This window comes from Malaclemys terrapin, chromosome 7 (genome assembly GCF_027887155.1).
Source record: "Malaclemys terrapin pileata isolate rMalTer1 chromosome 7, rMalTer1.hap1, whole genome shotgun sequence".
In the NCBI taxonomy this organism is placed as follows: Eukaryota; Metazoa; Chordata; order Testudines; family Emydidae; genus Malaclemys; species Malaclemys terrapin.
Window position 1 is genome coordinate 58937539 of NC_071511.1, and position 18387 is coordinate 58955925.

Sequence of the window (18387 nt, forward strand, 5' to 3'; positions counted from 1 at the left end):
TTAACACTAGATAGAGAAGATTATGAGTTAATAAGCAAGGGAGGCGGCTTACAGCTCCAATTTAATGGAACAGCTACAGGTCAGAGACCCTAGCACAGAGAAGTAATTAACTACTCTTTCTGGGTCGTGAGGCACTAGAGCAAGAGATCCAGAAAAAAAGCAGCAGATGAAATAAAAATAAAGACCACGTACAAACGAGTCTGATCACATGAAAACATCAATAGCCGAGACTTTGAAGCCTTTTCCATACATAACAGTTGCTGCATCAATTGTCATTAGGTTTTGTAATTATTACTGATAAAAATGGACTCTTTCGTCTTTTCTCCTTCAAATCCTCTTCAGAACCCACTTCCTTCAGCTTGCCTTCCATAATTCATCTCCACTTAGAACCCATCTGCTCACTTCCTCCCGCCTCACCCAGTATACAATTCAAGATAAACACAAAGAAGAATAAAATTATTCTATGTGAATCCTTTGTAGATAATGCTTATGCCAGAGCAGCTTCCCCGTCTCCCTGTTTTCTGTGGTCTCTTCTCTTCTCTTCCTTAGTCTGCTGTCATTCTTCTTGGGTTTCGGAAAACAGAGGGGGCTAATGATTAAAATCCAATCTTGGGACTCTGGAGCCCTGGTTTCTAATCCAGCTCTAACTCAGAAGACAGTGTTAAATTAGGAAGGTCACTTAACCATTCTTTGCTTTACATTTCCCCCATCTTCAAAATAGGAGTAACACTTATTTAACCTCCCAGGGAGGGTGTGAAACTCAAATCACTTAGGCCCTGATCCTGCAATCAGATCCCTGTAAGTGGACCTTTGACTACAATGCAGTTCTGCACCAGTACAAGGATCTGCCCCTGCAGAATCAGTGGGTACATGTTCACAGGGATTAAAGACCCGCAGCATGGCCTTGGTTGGCTTGGGTCAGCTAACTTGGGTTTGCACGGCTCTGGCTCACAGGGCTAAAAATTACTGTGTAGACATTCAGGCTTGGGCTGAAGTCCAAGCTATGGGACCTCCACCCTTGCAGGATCCCAGAGCTCAGACTCCAGCCCCAGCCTAAATGTCTATACCCGGGGTGTCCAATCTGTGGCTCCAGAGCCACATGCAGCTATTCAGAAGTTAATATGTGGCTCCTTGTATAGGCACTGATTCCGGGGCTGGAGCTACAGGCGCCAACTTTCCAATGTGCCAGGGGTGCTCACTGCTCAACCCCTGGCTCTGCCACAGGCACTGCCCCCATTCCACCCTTTCCCTGAGCTTGCAGTACCCTCGCTTCTCCCCCCTCCACTCCAGAGCCTCCTGCATGCCACGAAACAGCTGATCGGGAGGTGCAGGGAGGGAAGGGGAGGCACTGATCGGCGGGGCTGACGGTGGGTGGGAGGTGCTGGGAGCGGGGTGGAGGGGCTGCTGATGTATTACTGTGGCTCTTTGGCAATGTACATTGTTAAATTCTGGCTCCTTCTCAGGCTCAGGTTGGCCACTCCTGGTCTACACAGTGATTTTTCAGCTCAAAGCCTGAGCCCTATGAGCCAGGCAGCTAACCTGAGCCAGCTGCAGGTTTTTTATCCTTGTGTAGACATATACAGGGTGTTTGTGACACCTTGGATCTGTTGAGATCTGTTCATAGAAAGTTATAAGTAAGTGCTAAGTACCACTGCAGATGGTAAGGCAGACACTTGAACTGTAAAGCACCATGCCCATCATGAGTTTGATATGAACAACAATAATAGTCATCATAATAAAAAAGCAAATAAAGAGTTGTAATCAGGAAACTCTAAGACAAAAAAAATAGGTATCATGGTCAGTGTCTTAGTGAAGCTTGTGGTCCTGTGAACGCATGTTGGAGGAAAGGAGACTCTTTCTTGTTAGTCACTTTTCCTTTGCTAGTCAGTCCTCTACATTGTATGTTTACCTGCTATTCAAGCTAAATATAATCTGAGTAGGAGTAAATCAGGCACATAAAAAAATGTGTCAGTCAAAGTCGGCCCAATTTGAAATATGAAAATCAAATGTGAAATATGAATACCAAATATGAGAATACCAGGTTCTTGCAAATTTCACAGATACAGACAAATTTTATGGATTACCACATTATGACTGGAGGAGTACAACTCAGAAAGCTGTTACAATCATCTCAGTCCCTGAGCAGTTTCTAAAACTTTGTTTTCTAGGCCACGTATGATAATGCAGAGATTTCAGAAAATGAAACATTTTTCCATCTGATAACCGTACTTGTACACATCCAAGTGCCACCAACACACACTGACAGGTTGTCTTTGTTGACTCGTCAGACAGGATAAGTGTCTGTGATGAGGTATACAAACCCCACACTGGGCTAAAGGGGTTAAAAGACAATACTGGGCACAGGTAGCCCCACCTCTCTGGGCCTGCCAAGCATGCTCTGATTGGAGAACTGCCCTCAGTTCCTTCTCTATCTGAATGGCAAACAAGAACAGTCTGAAGCAGAGAGGAAAGAAAGCAGGTAGAGGAACACCCCTAGGGGGACACATCTCGAAGAACCACAGTTACAGCATAAGGTAAGTAATTTTTTCTTCAAGTAGCGTCCCTACGGGTGCTCCACTTCAGATGACTCCCGAGCAGTATCCTCACAGGGAGGAGGGAGCTTCGGAAATAAGTCTGAGACTGAAGACAGTACAGCAGAACCAAGTGCCTCATAGTGTTTAGAAAATGTATGCACTGAAGCCCATGGAGCAGCTGTGCACATCTCAGATGCTGGAATGTTTTTGAGTAATGCTGTGGAAGTTGCTTGTGATCTGGTAGAGTGCTATAATCCTTTGGGGGAGGTAAGGCATCAGCTGTGTCATAGCAAACAGTAATACACTCATAGATCCATCTTGACAGTCTATGTGAATCACAGACCCTTAAGAGGTCATCTAGTCCAGTCCCCTACACTCAAGGCACAACTAAGCAATAACTAGACCATTCCTGAACATAAGAACGGCCATACTGGGTCAGACCAAAGGTCCATCCAGCCCAGTATCTTGTCTGCCAACAGTGGCCAATGCCAGGTGCCGCAGAAGGAGTGAACCTAACAGGTAATGATCAAAGTAATCTCTCTCCTGCCATCCATCTCCACCCTCTGACAAACAGAGGCTAGGGACACCATTCCTTACCCATCCTGGCTAGTAGCCATTAATGGAATTAACCTCCATGAATTTATCCATTTCTCTTTTAAACCCTGTTATAGTCCTAGCCTTCACAACCTCCTCAGGTAAGGAGTTCCACAGGTTGACTGTGCGCTGTGTGAAGATGAACTTCCTTTTATTTGTTTTAAATCTGCTGACCATTAATTTCATTTGGTGGCCCCTAGTTCTTATATTATGTGAACAAGTAAATAACTTTTCCTTATTAACTTTCTCCACACCACACGTGATTTTATATACCTCTGTCATATCCCCCCTCCTTAGTCTCCTCTTTTCCAAGCTGAAAAGTCATAGCCTCTTTAGTTTCTCCTCATATGGGACCCATTCCAAACCCCTAATCATTTTAGTTGCCTCTCTCTGAACCTTTTCTAATGCCAGTATATCTTTTCTGAGATGAGGAGACCACATCTGTACGCAGTATTCAAGATGTGGGTGTACCATAGATTTATAGAAGGGCAATAAGATATTCTCAGAGTTATTTTCTACCCGTTTTTTTAATGATTCCTAACATCCTGTTTGCTTTTTTCACTGCCGCTGCACACTGCGTGGATGTCTTCAGAAAACTATCCACAATGACTCCAAGATCTCTTTCTTGATTAGCTGTAGCTAAATTAGCCCCCATCATATTGTATGTATAGTTGGGGTTATTTTTTCCAATATGCATTACTTTACATTTATACACATTAAATTGCATTTGCCATTTTATTGCCCAATCTCTTAGTTTTGTGAGATCTTTTTGAAGATTCACAGTTTGTTTTGGTCTTAACTATCTTGAGCAGTGTAGTATTGTCTGCGAACTTTGCCACCTCACTGTTTACCCCTTTCTCCAGATCATTTATGAATAAGTTGAATAGGACTGGCCCTAGGGCTGACTCTTGGGGAACACCACTAGTTACCCCTCTCTATTCTGAAAATTTACCATTTATTCCTACCCTTTGTTCCCTATCTTTTAACCAGTTCTCAACCCATGAAAGGATCTTCCCTCTTATCCCATGACAACTTAATTTATGTAAGAGTGTTTGGTGAGGGACCTTGTCAAAGGCTTTCTGGAAATCTAAGTACACTATGTCCACCGGATCCCCCTTGTCCACATGTTTGTTGACCCCTTCAAAGAATTCTAATAGATTAGCAAGACATGATTTCCCTTTACAGAAACCATGTTGACTTTTGCCCAACAATTTATGTTCTTCTAGGTGTCTGACAATTTTATTCTTTACTATTGTTTCAACTAATTTGTCCGGTACTGACGTTAGACTTACTGGTCTGTAATGCCGGGATCACCTCTAGAGCCCTTTTTAAATATTGGAATTACATTAGCTATCTTCCAGTCATTGGGTACAGAAGCTGATTTAAAGGACAGGTTACAAACCATAGTTAATAGTGCCGCAATTTCACATTTGAGTTCTTTTAGAACTCTTGGGTGAATGCTATCTGGTGCCAGTGACTTGTTACTGTTAAGTTTATCAATTAATTCCAAAATCTCCTCTAATGACACTTCAATCTGTGACAATTCCTCAGATTTGTTACCTACAAAGGACCGCTCAGGTTTGGGAATCTCCCCAACATCCTCAGCCGTGAAGATTGAAGCAAATAATTCATTTAGTTTCTCCGCAAGGACTTTATCGTCTTTAAGTGCTCCTTTTTTATCTCGATTGTCCAGGGGCCCCACTGGTTGTTTAGCAGGCATCCTGCTTCTGATGTACTTAAAAAACATTTTGTTATTGCCTTTTGAGTTTTTGGCTAGCTGTTCTTCAGACTACTTTTTGGCTTTTCTTATTTTTTAGTTCTTTTACTGTGTTTTTTAATTTGGAGTATACATTTAAGTTGGGCCTCTATTATGGTGTCTTTGAAAAGTGTCCATGCAGCTTGCAGGGATTTCACTCTAGTCACTGTACCTTTTAATTTCTGTTTAACTAACCTCCTCATTTTTGCATAGTTCCCCTTCTGAAATTAAATGCCACAGTGTTTGGCTGCTTAGGTGTTCTTCCCACCACAGGAATGTTAAATGTTGCTATATTATAGTCACTATTTCTAAGCGGTCTTGTTACAGTTACCTCTTGGACCAGATCCTGCGTTCCACTCAGGACTAAATCGAGAATTGCCTCTCCTTTTGGACAGGTCTTCACTACCGGGGTGGGGGTGGGGGGGTGTTGATTTAAGATACGCAAATCGAGCTACGCGAAAAGCGTAGCTGAATTCTATGTATCGGAGCCGACTTACCCCGCTGTGAGGACGGTGGCAAAATCGACCTCCGCGGCTCCCCATTGACGGCGCTTACTCCTACCTCCGCTGGTGGAGTAAGCGCGTCGATTCAGGGATCGATTGTCGCGTCCCGACGAGACGCGATAATTCGATCCCCGAGAGATCGATTTCTACCCTCCGATTCGGGCTGTACTAGCTGCTCCAAGAAGCAGTCATTTAAAGTATCACGAAATTTTGTCTCTGCATTTTGTCCTGAGGTGACATGTACCCAGTCAATATGGGGATAATTGAAATCCCCCACTATTATTGAGTTCTTTATTTTGATGGCCTTTCTAATCTCCCTTAGCATTTCATAGTCACTATCACTGTCCTGGTCAGGTGGTCGATAATAGATCCCTACTGTTATATTCTTATTAGAGCATGGAATTACTATCCATAGAGATTCTATGGAACATGTGGATTCACTTAAGATTTTTACTTCATTTGATTCTACACTTTCTTTCACATATAGTGCCACTCCCCGCCCCCGCACGACCTGTTCTGTCCTTTCGATATATTTTGTACCCCAGAATGATTGTGTCCCATTGACTGTCCTCACTCCAGCAGGTTTCTGTGATGCCTATTATATCAATATCCTCCTTTAATACAAGGCACTCTAGTTCACCCATCTTATTATTTAGACTTCTAGCATTTGTGTACAAGCACTTTAAAAACTTGTCACTGTTTATTTGTCTGCCCTTTTCTGATGTGTTAGATTCTTTTTTATGTGAATGTTTCTCATCTGATCTGGCCCATACTTTATCCTCTTTTCCTGACTAAAACCTAGAGAATCTCTATCAATAGACTCTCTGTAGGGAGCCAGGGTGGCTGCCCTCCGAACCTGAGGCTAAAAGGCCGCTCTCTCAGCCTGAGTGGGTGGGGCCAGGCCAAGCTCGCTCCACCCACCAGAAGGGGAGGGGTGGAACAGGAAGTATAAAGGGCGGGGCCCTTATCTCAGTCAGGGCAGCACCAGGGAGGGAGGGAGGCAGACACAGACCGTGGGCTGCTCCCTTCAGACCCTGCTGCCACGCCAGGGGAGGCCCTGGACCAGTGGAAACCTCACCTGGAGGAAGGACTGGGGCTGCCAGGACTGCCCGCTGCCAAGTACCCAGAGGGACTGGAGGAGCTGGAGGGGGAGCTGGAGCTGCCAGCAGCCGAGGACTAGGAGGAGCTGGAGGAGCCTGGGCCCGAGGGGGAGCTGGAGCTGCCAACAGCGGACTACCCCGACGCACTGGCGGGACCAGAGGGATTCGGACGAGCAATCGGGTAGGAAGTAGCCCAGGGACAGAGCTGCACAGTGGTGAGTCTATATAGCGGAAGGACCCCGCTGACCCAGTGCGAGACCCTCGTCCTGCCACTGTCAGGGCCCTGGGCTGGAACGCAGTGGTGTAGGGTGGGCCTGCGTTGCCCTACCCGGCCGACCCACTCCGGAACCTTTGCTGGCGCTCCCCTGCCCAAGGGGCACGCTACTGACCTTTGCCGGCGCTCCCCTGCCCAAGGGGCACGCTACTGACCTTTGCCGACGCTCCCCTGCCCGAGGGGCGCGCTACTGACCTTTGCCGACGCTCCCCTGCCCGAGGGGCGCGCTACTGACCTTTGCCGACGCTCCCCTGCCCGAGGGGCGCGCTACTGACCTTTGCCGACGCTCCCCTGCCCGAGGGGCGCGCTACTGACCTTTGCCGACGCTCCCCTGCCCGAGGGGCGCGCTACTGACCTTTGCCGACGCTCCCCTGCCCGAGGGGCGCGCTACTGACCTTTGCCGACGCTCCCCTGCCCGAGGGGCGCGCTACTGACCTTTGCCGACGCTCCCCTGCCCGAGGGGCGCGCTACAGACACTGGCTGACATCCTTCCCGCCGCTAATTCCCCAGTGGCAGAGGCATGACCCAAGCCGGCCAGTGACGTCGTAGCTCCCCACCGCCCCCTAGCAGGTAGGTGGACCGACACCGATCACGCTCTCCTTTAAGAGAAGTCTCTGAAAGGTGTTGTCTGACCTGTCTGACATGTTTTTTAAAACCTCCAATGATAGTGATTCCTCAGCCTCCCTAGGCAATTTATTCCAATGTTTAACCACCCTGACACTTAGAAAGTTTTCCCTAATGTCCAACCTAAAACCTCCCTTGCTGCAACTTAAGCCCATTGCGCTTCCTGTCTTATCCTCACAGGTTTAGGAGAGCAATTTTCACTCTTTTCTTCGTAACAACCTTTTATGTACTTAAAAACTGTTATGTCCTTGTCTCCAGATTAAACAAACCCAATTTTTTCCTCTTTCTTCAGAGGTCATGTTTTTTCTAAACCTTTCATCATTTTTGTTTCTCTTCTCTGGACTTTCTCCAATTTGTCCACATCTTTCCTGAAATGTGGTGCCAGAACTGGACCCAATATTCCAGCTGAAGCCTAATCAGCGTGGAGTAGAGCGGAAGAATGACTTCTCGTGTCTTGCTTACAACACTCCTGTTAATATATCCCAGAATGATGTTTGCTTTTTTGCAACAGTGTTATACTGTAAACTTTATAAGTGTACTCTCTATGCCTCGGCTAGGTCGGTATTATGAAGATAACCCTGGCATTGTCCTGCCTGATCTTGTTCATTACTCTTGGAATTAGTGGTGTTAGTGGGAAATCATAGAACAGGCCCTTCGTCGAAGGAAGGAGAAAGGCATCTCCCAATGAGAGGCAACCGAGGCCTCCCCTTGAGCAGAATAAGGAGTACTTCCTATTGCTGGATGGGATGAATAGGTCCACCCATGGAAGTCCGAACCTCTGGAATATCCCACGAAAGATTTATGAGTGTAACTCCAATTCCCAGTCTTTGGAGAAGCACCCATGGAGGATATCGGCTATGACATTCTGGACTCCGGGAAGGTAAACAGCTGAGATCTGAATCCAATGGGTTATACAACAGTTCCATAACTTTATAGCTTTCGCATACAGGGAGGGGGATCTTGCTCCTCCCTATTAGTCGATACAGAACATGCAAGCCACATTGAGTCATGAGTCTGATTGATTTACCCTTCATTTGTGACTGCCCTAAGTTCTAACAAGATGATATGGAGACCGCTTTCCTGAGGTGACCAGCTGCCCCGAGTTGTGAATGTGTTGAGGTGTGCTTCCCCATGCAACCAGTGTTGTGTCTGTTGTCACAGTTATTGTTGGAGATGAAAGCGAAGCCCACACAGACACTGCGCTTATCTTTCCAGCAATCCAGGGAGTATTTCACCTGGAGGGGATCCATATTCTGTTTGTCCAAACTGTCTCTGGTTGAAGAATAGTTCCTTCTGCACCAGTCGTCAAAGCAGCTGAGGCATAATCTTGCATGCTTGGTCACAAAGTGCAAGCTGCCATATGATCCAGGAGCTGCAAACAGTTCTTTACTGCAATACATAGACGTCTCTGAATTGTCCTGACCAGATTCGACAAAGTTATGAATCTGTCTGTGGGAAGAAAGATCCTGGATGTCAACAAGTCCAAATATGCCCCTATGAATTGTATTCCCTGTACAGGGGCTAACTTGGACTTCTTTGTATTTAGCTGGAGACCCAACTCCTAAAAGAAAGAGCTGTCTGGGTGGAAGTTAGTGTTGCTCTGTAAGATCAGCCCTTGGGTAGCCAGTCATTATGGGAACGGGATATGGAAAGACTAAAATTGCTTCTCACCAAAGGTAAACAGCCACTACCATTGAAACCCTCAAGAACACACTTGGGGCTGAAAGAGGCCAAAGGGAAATATTATGTATTGAAAATGATCATGGCCCAAGGTGAAGTGTAGATATCGCCTGTGTGGGGGATGTATCACTATATGGAAATAGGTGTCTTGTAGGTCGAGGGCTGAAAACCAATCTCCTGCCCTTAGAGAAGGAATTAAAGCTGCCAGAGTCACCATCTGGAACTTCTGAGGCTTCACAAATTTGTTTAGTTATCTTTGATCTAAGATCAGTCTCCACTCTCCATCCTTCTTTGGCATGAGAAAATACTTGGAGTAAAACCTTTCCCCTGTGAGAGGATGGGACTGGTTCTATTGCTCCCAACAAAGGAGTGAGTGTACTTTTTGATTCAGTATAGTCTCATGAAAGTGGTCCCTGAAGAGGGATGTGAAGTGTATGAAATAATCTGACTCACTTGTCTGTTGTAATATGCCACCAGGCCTGTTGGAAATGGGAAAGGCAGTCTCCAAAAGTGGGGAGGTTAGCAAAAGGTTGCAGCTTGCAAAGTAGAGGTGGGGGAGGAGTTGAGCCTTCAACCAACCCATCAAAATTGTTGTTTCAATGATGACTGGATACTGACTGAAGGAGAGTGGGAACTTTTCTTCTGGAATCTGTCTTTTTCTAGCAGGTTCAGTAGTTCTATGAAAACCAGAGAACTGAACCAGAAGCGATCTCTGGGCAGTTTGAGACCTGCTAAATCTCCTGCTGTTTGTAGCTGTGTTTATACGCAGAGACCTCAATGTGGCCCTGGAGTCCTTCAGTGTCTGTAGGGACTCATCCGTAGTCCCCAAGAAGAGCTTCTGACATAAAACGTGAGATCCTCAACCGTATTCTGAACCTCTCTTGGGAATCCTGACAACTGTAGCCACAATACCCTGTGCATGACAACTGCTGTGCAGATGGATCCAAGGATGCTTGGAGAGAGATTCTGGCTAATAACTGACCCTCCTTAATGATGCCCTGGAAGTGTTCTTTATGTTCCTGTGGAAGATGTTAAATAAAACTTGTCGTAATTCATGTAGGCATACTTGGCCATGATCGGTTGATAGTTTGTGATCCAAAACTGGAGGGTCACAGATGAGTAGGCCTTCCATTCAAAAAGGAATAACTGTTTCTGGTCCTTGTCATAAGGAGTAGACCTGGAGTAAAGCTGTTTACCCTGCTAGTTTACAGATCCACCACCAGGGAATTAGGTGTGCGTGGGGGGGGGGGGGGGGGAGAGGGGGCGCAAAAATTCTAAGTCCCTTGGGGGGAACAATTTTTTTTTCTGCCCATTTACAAGATGGCGGGATGGTAGGAGGAGTTTGCCACACAATCTTTGCTGGGTCCAGGAGTGCTTCATTAATGGGTAGTGCAACCCAGATAGGTGTTGCCAGCTGCAAAATGTCCAGGAGCTTGTGATATGAGTCTTTAACCACCTCAGGAGGCATCTGTAGGGTGCCAGTCACCCTCTTCACAAGTTTGTGGAATTGACAAAAACTGTCAACCACTGATAGTGGTGGAGGCATGACTGCTTCATCCAGAGATGAAGATGAACCAATGATTTGAGAGGTAAACTCTTTGTGTGTCCTAGCCTCCTGTTCTTCAAAAGTCTCCTTATGTTGGGGGCTTGGTGGAGGAGACTGTGTGACCCTCGTCTCCTGGTGCAATGGAACTGGAGATGTGGCAAATTGCTGTCGATATGTTACCCAATGATCCCACTATGTCCACTGGGAAGGCACATATGGGAGAGGAAGTGGTACTCAGAACTGATCCTACCATCACTGATGTGGGTAAGAGTTCTTGTTAAAGTACGGGTTTCTGTAATGATATGGAAGGAAACCCCACACTTGGCCCTGGAGCCTATGTATTCCAGCGTGCAGAGCTGCCTGGCTGCCCCTAAACATAGGAGCCAGAGGGGGGACATGCCACTGCTTCCGGGAACCGTGCGGAGTCACGGCATGCATGGAGTGAGGCAAGCCCCAGACCCTGTTCCCTGTCTGGAGCACCGGAGCAGGGCAAGCCCCCAACACCACTCACCGACGGGAGCTCGAGGGCTGGATTAAAACGTCTGAAGGGCCGGATACGGCCCCCGGGCCATAGTTTGCCCATCCCTGGTTTAAAACCTGGTGAGCCAGGCATGCCCAACCAGGCCAAATAAGCTCCCCAGAAAAAATGGGGGGAAAAAAAGGGTGAGAGGAAAAAATTGAAAACTCTCGCTAGTATCTCACTAATTCTGTGCTAATAACTAACACTAATTAGAACACTAAACTAACAAACAACAACAAAACACACTGAGGCACGCACGAGGCAGACATGCTAGATCTCTCTACTGCCTTGGCTTGAGACAGAAGGAACTGTGGGCAATTCGCCTGTACAGCCCTATATACCCTTGGTTCATATAGAGAACATGCGCAGGCTGAACAGACACTGCTGATGGAGAATCTATGATCAAGGGCTCAAGAAGCGCATGCACACCTGAAATAACTTGAAGCAGAGCACCCATAGGGACATTACTCAAAGAATTACCAGCAGGTCCTGCAGGGCCTTGCTCCTTTGGACTCTTTTCATTAAGTGATTGACTGTATGGATTATAGGGGCCATGCCCCAAACTGAAGAGACATAGGTAGGAAGTAAGTAGCCCAGGGCAGCAGACTTAGACTCACTGCAGGGAGGACCCTGCTGTTGGTTGCTCTGCACAGGGCCATGGGCTGGATCCCAGCGGAGATAGTGGGGCCTGGCTCCTCCTATCATACCCTTTTAAGGGCAAAGCCTAGATGCGGGTGGAGAGGAGATGATTCCTGTCTTAGGGTCAGGAAGAGGCACCTCTACCACCCTGACACAGAGACAAGGTATCAGAACTTGGGTGTGTTAACCACTATGCCGTCCAGCACTCTGAGCACCCTATCACAGTGTCCAATCACTACTCTTCAAATTTGCCCAATTTCTTCTCTCTCCAGTTAATATATTCCAAAGCAAAACTGGTATTTAGAATACATAATGCTGCAGTGTGGTCGAGTGGATAGAGCACAGGACTGGGACTCAGAAGACTAGGGTTTTATTCCCAACTCTGCCATTGGCCTGCTGAGTAACCTTGGACAAATTACTTCACTTTCGTTCCTCAGTTTCCCCTTACAATACTCATACTTACCTCCTTTTAAAGCACTTTGCAATCTACTGATTAAAAGCACTATATAAGAGCTAGGTGTTATTATTGTATCATCATGGGATGGTTCTGTATTTTTAAGTCTTAGGCTTAGGTCATAATAGCTACTTCTAAGGTTTTGGCAGCAGGTAAGCCAGCCTGCTTCCCAGCAGGATCCCACAGGATACTCAGATATGACTGATTCTTACGACCTGTATCCTTGGTCTAAAAGGAGATTTTTTTTAAAAAAGGGGAAAAAAACAACCAACCAATAAAAATACCCCATGAAAGCCCCAGCATTAGCACATCTAAGCATGGAAACACTCTAAACACCAGATCTAACTAGTGATGAGGGAATCTCAAAAGGTTTACAGACTTTTTTCTAACCTGGCCCCTTGAGGCATGTTCAGTCAATCATAGAAACAGAACTAATACCATGTGATTGGTTGTGACCAATCACAACCAATCTATTCATCTCAAAATTTGAAAGAGTATGCAAAAAAAAAAAAAAAAAAAAAAAAAAAAAAAGAATGCCCATTGCGTTTTTGCACCTTGAAAAGGATTTAGAGTTTTTTAAAAACTGCACAGATGATAATTTGAAAATACATTTTGACATAAAATAACTCTCATGACAAACAACTGACCCAGTTCAACATAGTCTTGAAAAAGTCCTACTACTGATTTTTCTTCTAAAACTAAAATCTGACTTCGCAGAAGGACATGGTAGAGAGCTAAAATCAGACTATATAACTGGATACAAACAAAAAGGCCATGGGACAGTGTTTCTCAAATTGTGACGGGCAAAAGACTGCTAAGCAGGAAGAAATGTATGCAGTGTAGTTGTAGCCATATTTAGCAAGATCTACACAGTATACTTAAAAATTCACATTATAATCATTACACCATACCTTTCATCTAGAGGAACTGGGTCACAGCATGCTTTATAGATTATTATTATTCACCATCTTTTACCCTCAGCTGTTGAGCAATGTTTCTAGGGCTCTGGAGTGGCAACCCCACCCCAGAGAAGGCTGTTTCAAATGTGCATGGAGGTGTTTGTCATAAAATCTCAAACGTGTCAGTGCAGCATACAACTGCCAGCAGTGTTACTTATCAGTTCAGGACAGATGGTCATCTTCTCAGACCTGAGGGGAAGGGGGATTTAGGTAGGTACAATGTAATTACTGAAGCTGAAATTTGGCCAGCACAAAGAAGGTTTACACCTTTGCTTTTGGGCTAAGTGCAATGGGATCTTTAAAGACCTTAATTGCGCAGGTGTTTAGTTTGGAAGCTCATCTTTCATCTCTTACCCCATACTTGGCACACAAAACTTAGACTGAGAAGGAAGAGTATTACTATCCACCCAGTTAGCAACACCATTTCCAGCAAGATTTCCTTGGAGGTCTCCTATACAAGTACTTACTAGACCCAACCCTGCTTCACTTTCCAAAATTAAGTCATAAAATTGTCTTTGAAAACAAGAGAACTTTGGTTGGAATTTTCAGAATGAACAAAGATCCTTAAACAATAAAATGGGTATTACCTGGGGAACTTCATCTATAATAGCAGCATTCTGAAGTACTGGTGCAAATAGGTGTACAACAGTCCACTTCAGCTAGTGAGGAGGGAAAAAACAAACAGAGCAACATCTCAACCACACCTCAGCAGCAAGATTGCAATTCCTAAACTCCATCCCACATCTACATAGCTGAATAATTCTGGATATGTTCAAACAGCTACTTGCCATTACTGATTTCATACAGGTTTTATAGTACCTTATCAGAGGCAGCTCTATGTTTTTTGCCGCCCCAAGCATGGCAATCAGGCGGCCTCCGGCGGCATGCCTGCAGGCGGTCGCAGTCACACGGATTTGGCGGCGTTTCTGTGGGTGCCCTCCGCCGAAACCATGGGACCGGCGGACCTCCCGAAGGCACGCTGCCAAAGGCCGCCTGACTGCTGCCCGCACAGCGACCGGCAGGCCGCCCCAGGCATGTGCTTGCTGTGCTGGTGCCTGGAGCCGCCCCTGTACCTTATGAACAATGTAGTGACCATTCCTCCACTCAGATCTGTAGGAATCTATTCCAAGTGACGGATCAGTAAGAAGCTAATGATGTTTATTAATAGCCCTTAAAGCTAATAATTCATCTCAGTTAAACATAAGAGTAATAATCTCTTTATGGCCTTTCCTGTCTTTACTGTAAAAACAGTTTAAGTTTAACAGAAAAGACTATTGTGAAATAGTTTTCAATTAAACTAAATCTTGAAAATCACATTAACATGCATCATAATCTACTCAACTCCCCAGTAATGTGTTTAATACACGTTACTGACTTCTAAGGATTTAAAGCAGAAGTCTTGGACAAAAGCCTTTTACCAGCTTTTCAACAAACTCTGTAAAAGGGAGTTTTGTCACTAACTTCCCCAGTTGTAGGTCTTGAATCCACATATACAGAGGAACTACATTTTAGCCAGTTCCAAAAAAACCTTCTGTAAAGATCCAAAAGGATCTCGCTCTGCTTTCCACCACCCGTGGAGTTCTAACTCCAAAGCATTAGCCCAGAAAACTCACCCTATGACAAGGGAAGTTATTATTTTATTTTGAAAGTTAAACAAGCACTGAGCTGCAGTAACAAAGCCGCATCTTGACCTTGAGTACCAATGGCAGGACACAGGAAGTTGTGAAATTTCCAACTTTAAATGTTCCCTTCAGCATTTATATGGACAATTAAGGATATCCACAATTACATTAGCTAGGAGAACACAATCAGGGCATAAGCCAAACTCTAACTACCAGGGGTTTGGAAGAAGCGTCCATTAAAGGCATGCTAGTGCATAATTACAGGGTTTGAGTTATGAAGCCTAGAATCTCTTTCTTTCCTTTGCAGTGGTTCACAGAATCCCTATTTTAAAGAAACAGATTTTTTTCCAGTCTAACTTTAATATCACAAGCTCTTTTTAAACAAAGGTTCCAAGGCACAGTAACTCACCAATAAGTCAAAGAAAAAGTAATCAACCCTTCTGACTAAATATCATCAAGAAAATGTATAGAAGGAGCTTTCTTAATATGGAAGTAGAAGAGCCTGCTGCCAAAGAGGAAAAACAGGTTTAGAAATAGACCTGGGACTCTCACTCCTGGGACTGTAAGAGGATAAACAGGTCCCACAAGTATGTGTCAGGCATGATCACAGCTAATTCCTATGACCCTCACTGGAGGGTCATCAATTCATTCTTTGTTTTATGCCCTAGCAAAAAAGCACTGACTCCTTATCTTCCAGGTTGGAGTGTGTGATGTTACTACATGGAATAGGCTGATGCCAAATGGAAGAGGAATGGAATGAAAAGGTATTCTGTAATGAAGGAGACCACAGAACAACCACTTACAGCTAGAACTGGAAGAAATACCATGTGCTACAGGCAGCAAATGTGAGACTCTAGTCCACCTCCTAGGAGAGGATGTTTCACAACCAAGCAAGACTAGCTTCCAGCCTGGACCACAAACAGAAAGTATACTCACGCCATCCAACCTTGATTGAGAGTTGCCCCCAAATGTTAAAGATGTTATTAAGCATGCAGGGCAAAATTCAGAGGCAACATAAACTATGGGTAAGTTACCCATACTGACTTAGATAGTTAATATTTACTTATGGGCTAAGTAGATGTAATTAACACAGCAAAGTGATGGAAGGGGGCGGAGGGGTTGTAGCAGGAGACCATAAGAAGATAGGCATGGCTTTCTTTGTTCCATCCTTTCTTACTCTCTTTTGCTGGTTGCTCTTCCTGCTATAACCCTGCCCTTCTAGACCCTCGCCATGTAAATTATGCCCACATAACCAATTTGTAATTTACATCTCATCAGAATTTGGCCTTTCGTGAATGTTTAATACTAACCTGTGAAATTTCCATCTCCTAGGTTTGTTCCATTACATGAATGTTCTTTTGATCTGTTTTTTGTGACAGTAAAAGTTTAAAAACACCTAGGAATGCTTTGAAATTCGCAGATGACCCAAAATGCAAACATACAGTGCATTTTGGACTATAATATTGATACGCAATAAAATCTTTGGCTTGGATGGAGGCACAGTACGGACTAAACAGAATTGTTGCGTATGGCACAAGGACATGATATGCTAGAAAAGAAAGACTGTCAAGTGGTTCAGTCATCAGAATCCAATCAGTCTCCTACTTTTTTGGTGTCATGTTTCACTCTGCACAAAGAAAAACAGATGCTTTATGTCTTCTTTTTCCACAGATTACAAGAAGAAAACAATAAAAAACAAAAGTAAAGTCTCCAGGAGAGAGCCTAAGGTGTGTGTCTCCCCACTGTGATAGTCCATCCTGTGCGGACTACAATATGGCTGCCAGTCAATGCCAAAAGCAGAGCCCATGAAGATTTAAAGATGACGTACACAAGAGTCAAAACACTCACTTAATCGCATACCCATCATACTATTTAGCACAAAAAAAATGAACAGCAGCAGAAGCTATCACATTACAAGCTCACTAATAATAGCATCACACCCTGCATACAATACACCCTGCTGTCTTTAATTCTTATGCAGAATGGATGGCTGAAATTTGTATTTTGCTGACGTTAGACCACAGTGATCCCCAGTCTTGTGTGGCCGATTGTTTAAATGATTAATACAACAATGAAAGAACAAAGGGGCCAGGAATTCCTTGTGCAGTCAATACCCACAATATTAATGGGAATTTTGATGCAGAATCAGGCCCCATGTGGTACCTTGATTAAGCACTGTTGTTATTAGTCAGAAAGCGGGATAATTTCCTATGAAAACAAGATTCTGGCATTACCTGTTCCTCTCTCTCTTTTTCTTTGGTCTTGCTCCTAGAGATTCTGGAAGAGGTGACATCCCGAGCTGGAATGACAGAGATCTGATGCAGTGGCATGTTCATCACACCGTCCTGTTTGGTCCTCTCATTTAAAGGAAGGAATCTTTGATACAGGGCTCATTTAGTGCCATTGCCGGGCCTTGCACCTAAAGAAAGAATGAAAAGCATTAGCATTGTTTGAAATTCAATTATTCTGATGTATTTTTTAAACCATCCAAGTTAAACAACAAATCAGACTAACACTTAACATCTGCTCTTTGGATAATAGAACTGATGTAAGCTTTCGCACACTGGCTGGATCAGGAATTGAATCTCAGAGGCAGACACGTTCACACCCAGGGCAGAGATTCCAATCTGGGGTTTTGGAGCTTTTCATGGGCAATCTTAATTCTGGTATTTCCTAACTTTTGAGTGATTTGCTTGGCTATCTTAATAATGCTGCCCAGTCTCCTTGCCCAACCAGTCCCAGTTCCCCCTTCTGGCTCTCCCCTACTCCAATCTGGCTCGCAATCCCAGTCTCCTCCCTCAGACTACTTATTCAATCTAAATCCCTCATCAGGCTCCTTGTCCCAGTCTCCCCCTCTTCCTGGCTCCTTGTTCTAGTCTCTTTACTCAGCAGTCCCAGTTCTCCCTTCACCCCTTGCTCCTTGTCTCCCATTCTCCTCCCCATCAGGTTCCTACTCCCAGTCTCTTTGTCCAGCCAGTCCCCAGTTCCCCCCACCCCTCTTCCTAGCCCCCCGGCTGATCTCAGTATTTTCCCGCCCAGACAACTGGCTCCCAGTCATTCCCCATTTCCCTCTCCAAATTTCAAATCATTGCTCTAAAGAAAGGGGGTTAAATCAGCTTAACTGCATCTCTCTGGGGTGTGGATTTTTCACACCCCTGAAACATGTAGTTATGCCAATGTAACTTTTCAGTGTAGAGCAGCCCTAAGCATGCAAAGTTTTAGCTCACAATGTGAAAATAAGATGTTATGACAAACTGTTTTGTAGATTTAACTATAATGAATGTAGCTGTTAATTGCTATTAAGGCGCTCAGACACTATGGTGATGAGGCTGTATATAGAATAGAACTGAGCAAGTTGGTGGCCTCTGTCCAGTCCCTAATGGACAAAGCACCACATCTCAAAAACCACCACCACAATTGCTACCAAAGAGATCAAAACAGGAATGACCCATAGAGACTAAACTACCTTTCCACTACCTGAGGCAGTCACTCCAGATCAGGACTGTATACAGGGAAGGGAAGTTTGCACTGTCACTGCTTGTGTTGCACTTGCTGTGTAGGTATAAAAGCAGGATTTCCATT

At 44.8% G+C, this 18387-nt stretch overlaps 1 protein-coding gene across 6 annotated transcripts in view; it reads right to left on the bottom strand.

Annotated features, from left to right (window-relative positions):
* Nucleotides 1-18387, bottom strand: part of MARCHF8 (membrane associated ring-CH-type finger 8) — a 165765-nt gene that overhangs the window by 112299 nt on the left and 35079 nt on the right. For 4 of the 6 annotated variants that reach the window (XM_054035422.1, XM_054035423.1, XM_054035424.1 and 1 more), the window contains 2 exons: nt 17040-17224; nt 13771-13842 (listed from right to left, as the gene is read on the bottom strand). In XM_054035422.1, the coding sequence (XP_053891397.1) occupies nt 13771-13842; nt 17040-17141 (174 nt within the window). In that variant the 5' untranslated portion in view covers nt 17142-17224. The remainder of the gene's footprint in view (nt 1-13770; nt 13843-17039; nt 17225-18387) is intronic. The other 2 variants (XM_054035426.1, XM_054035427.1) reach the window with 1 other exon arrangement.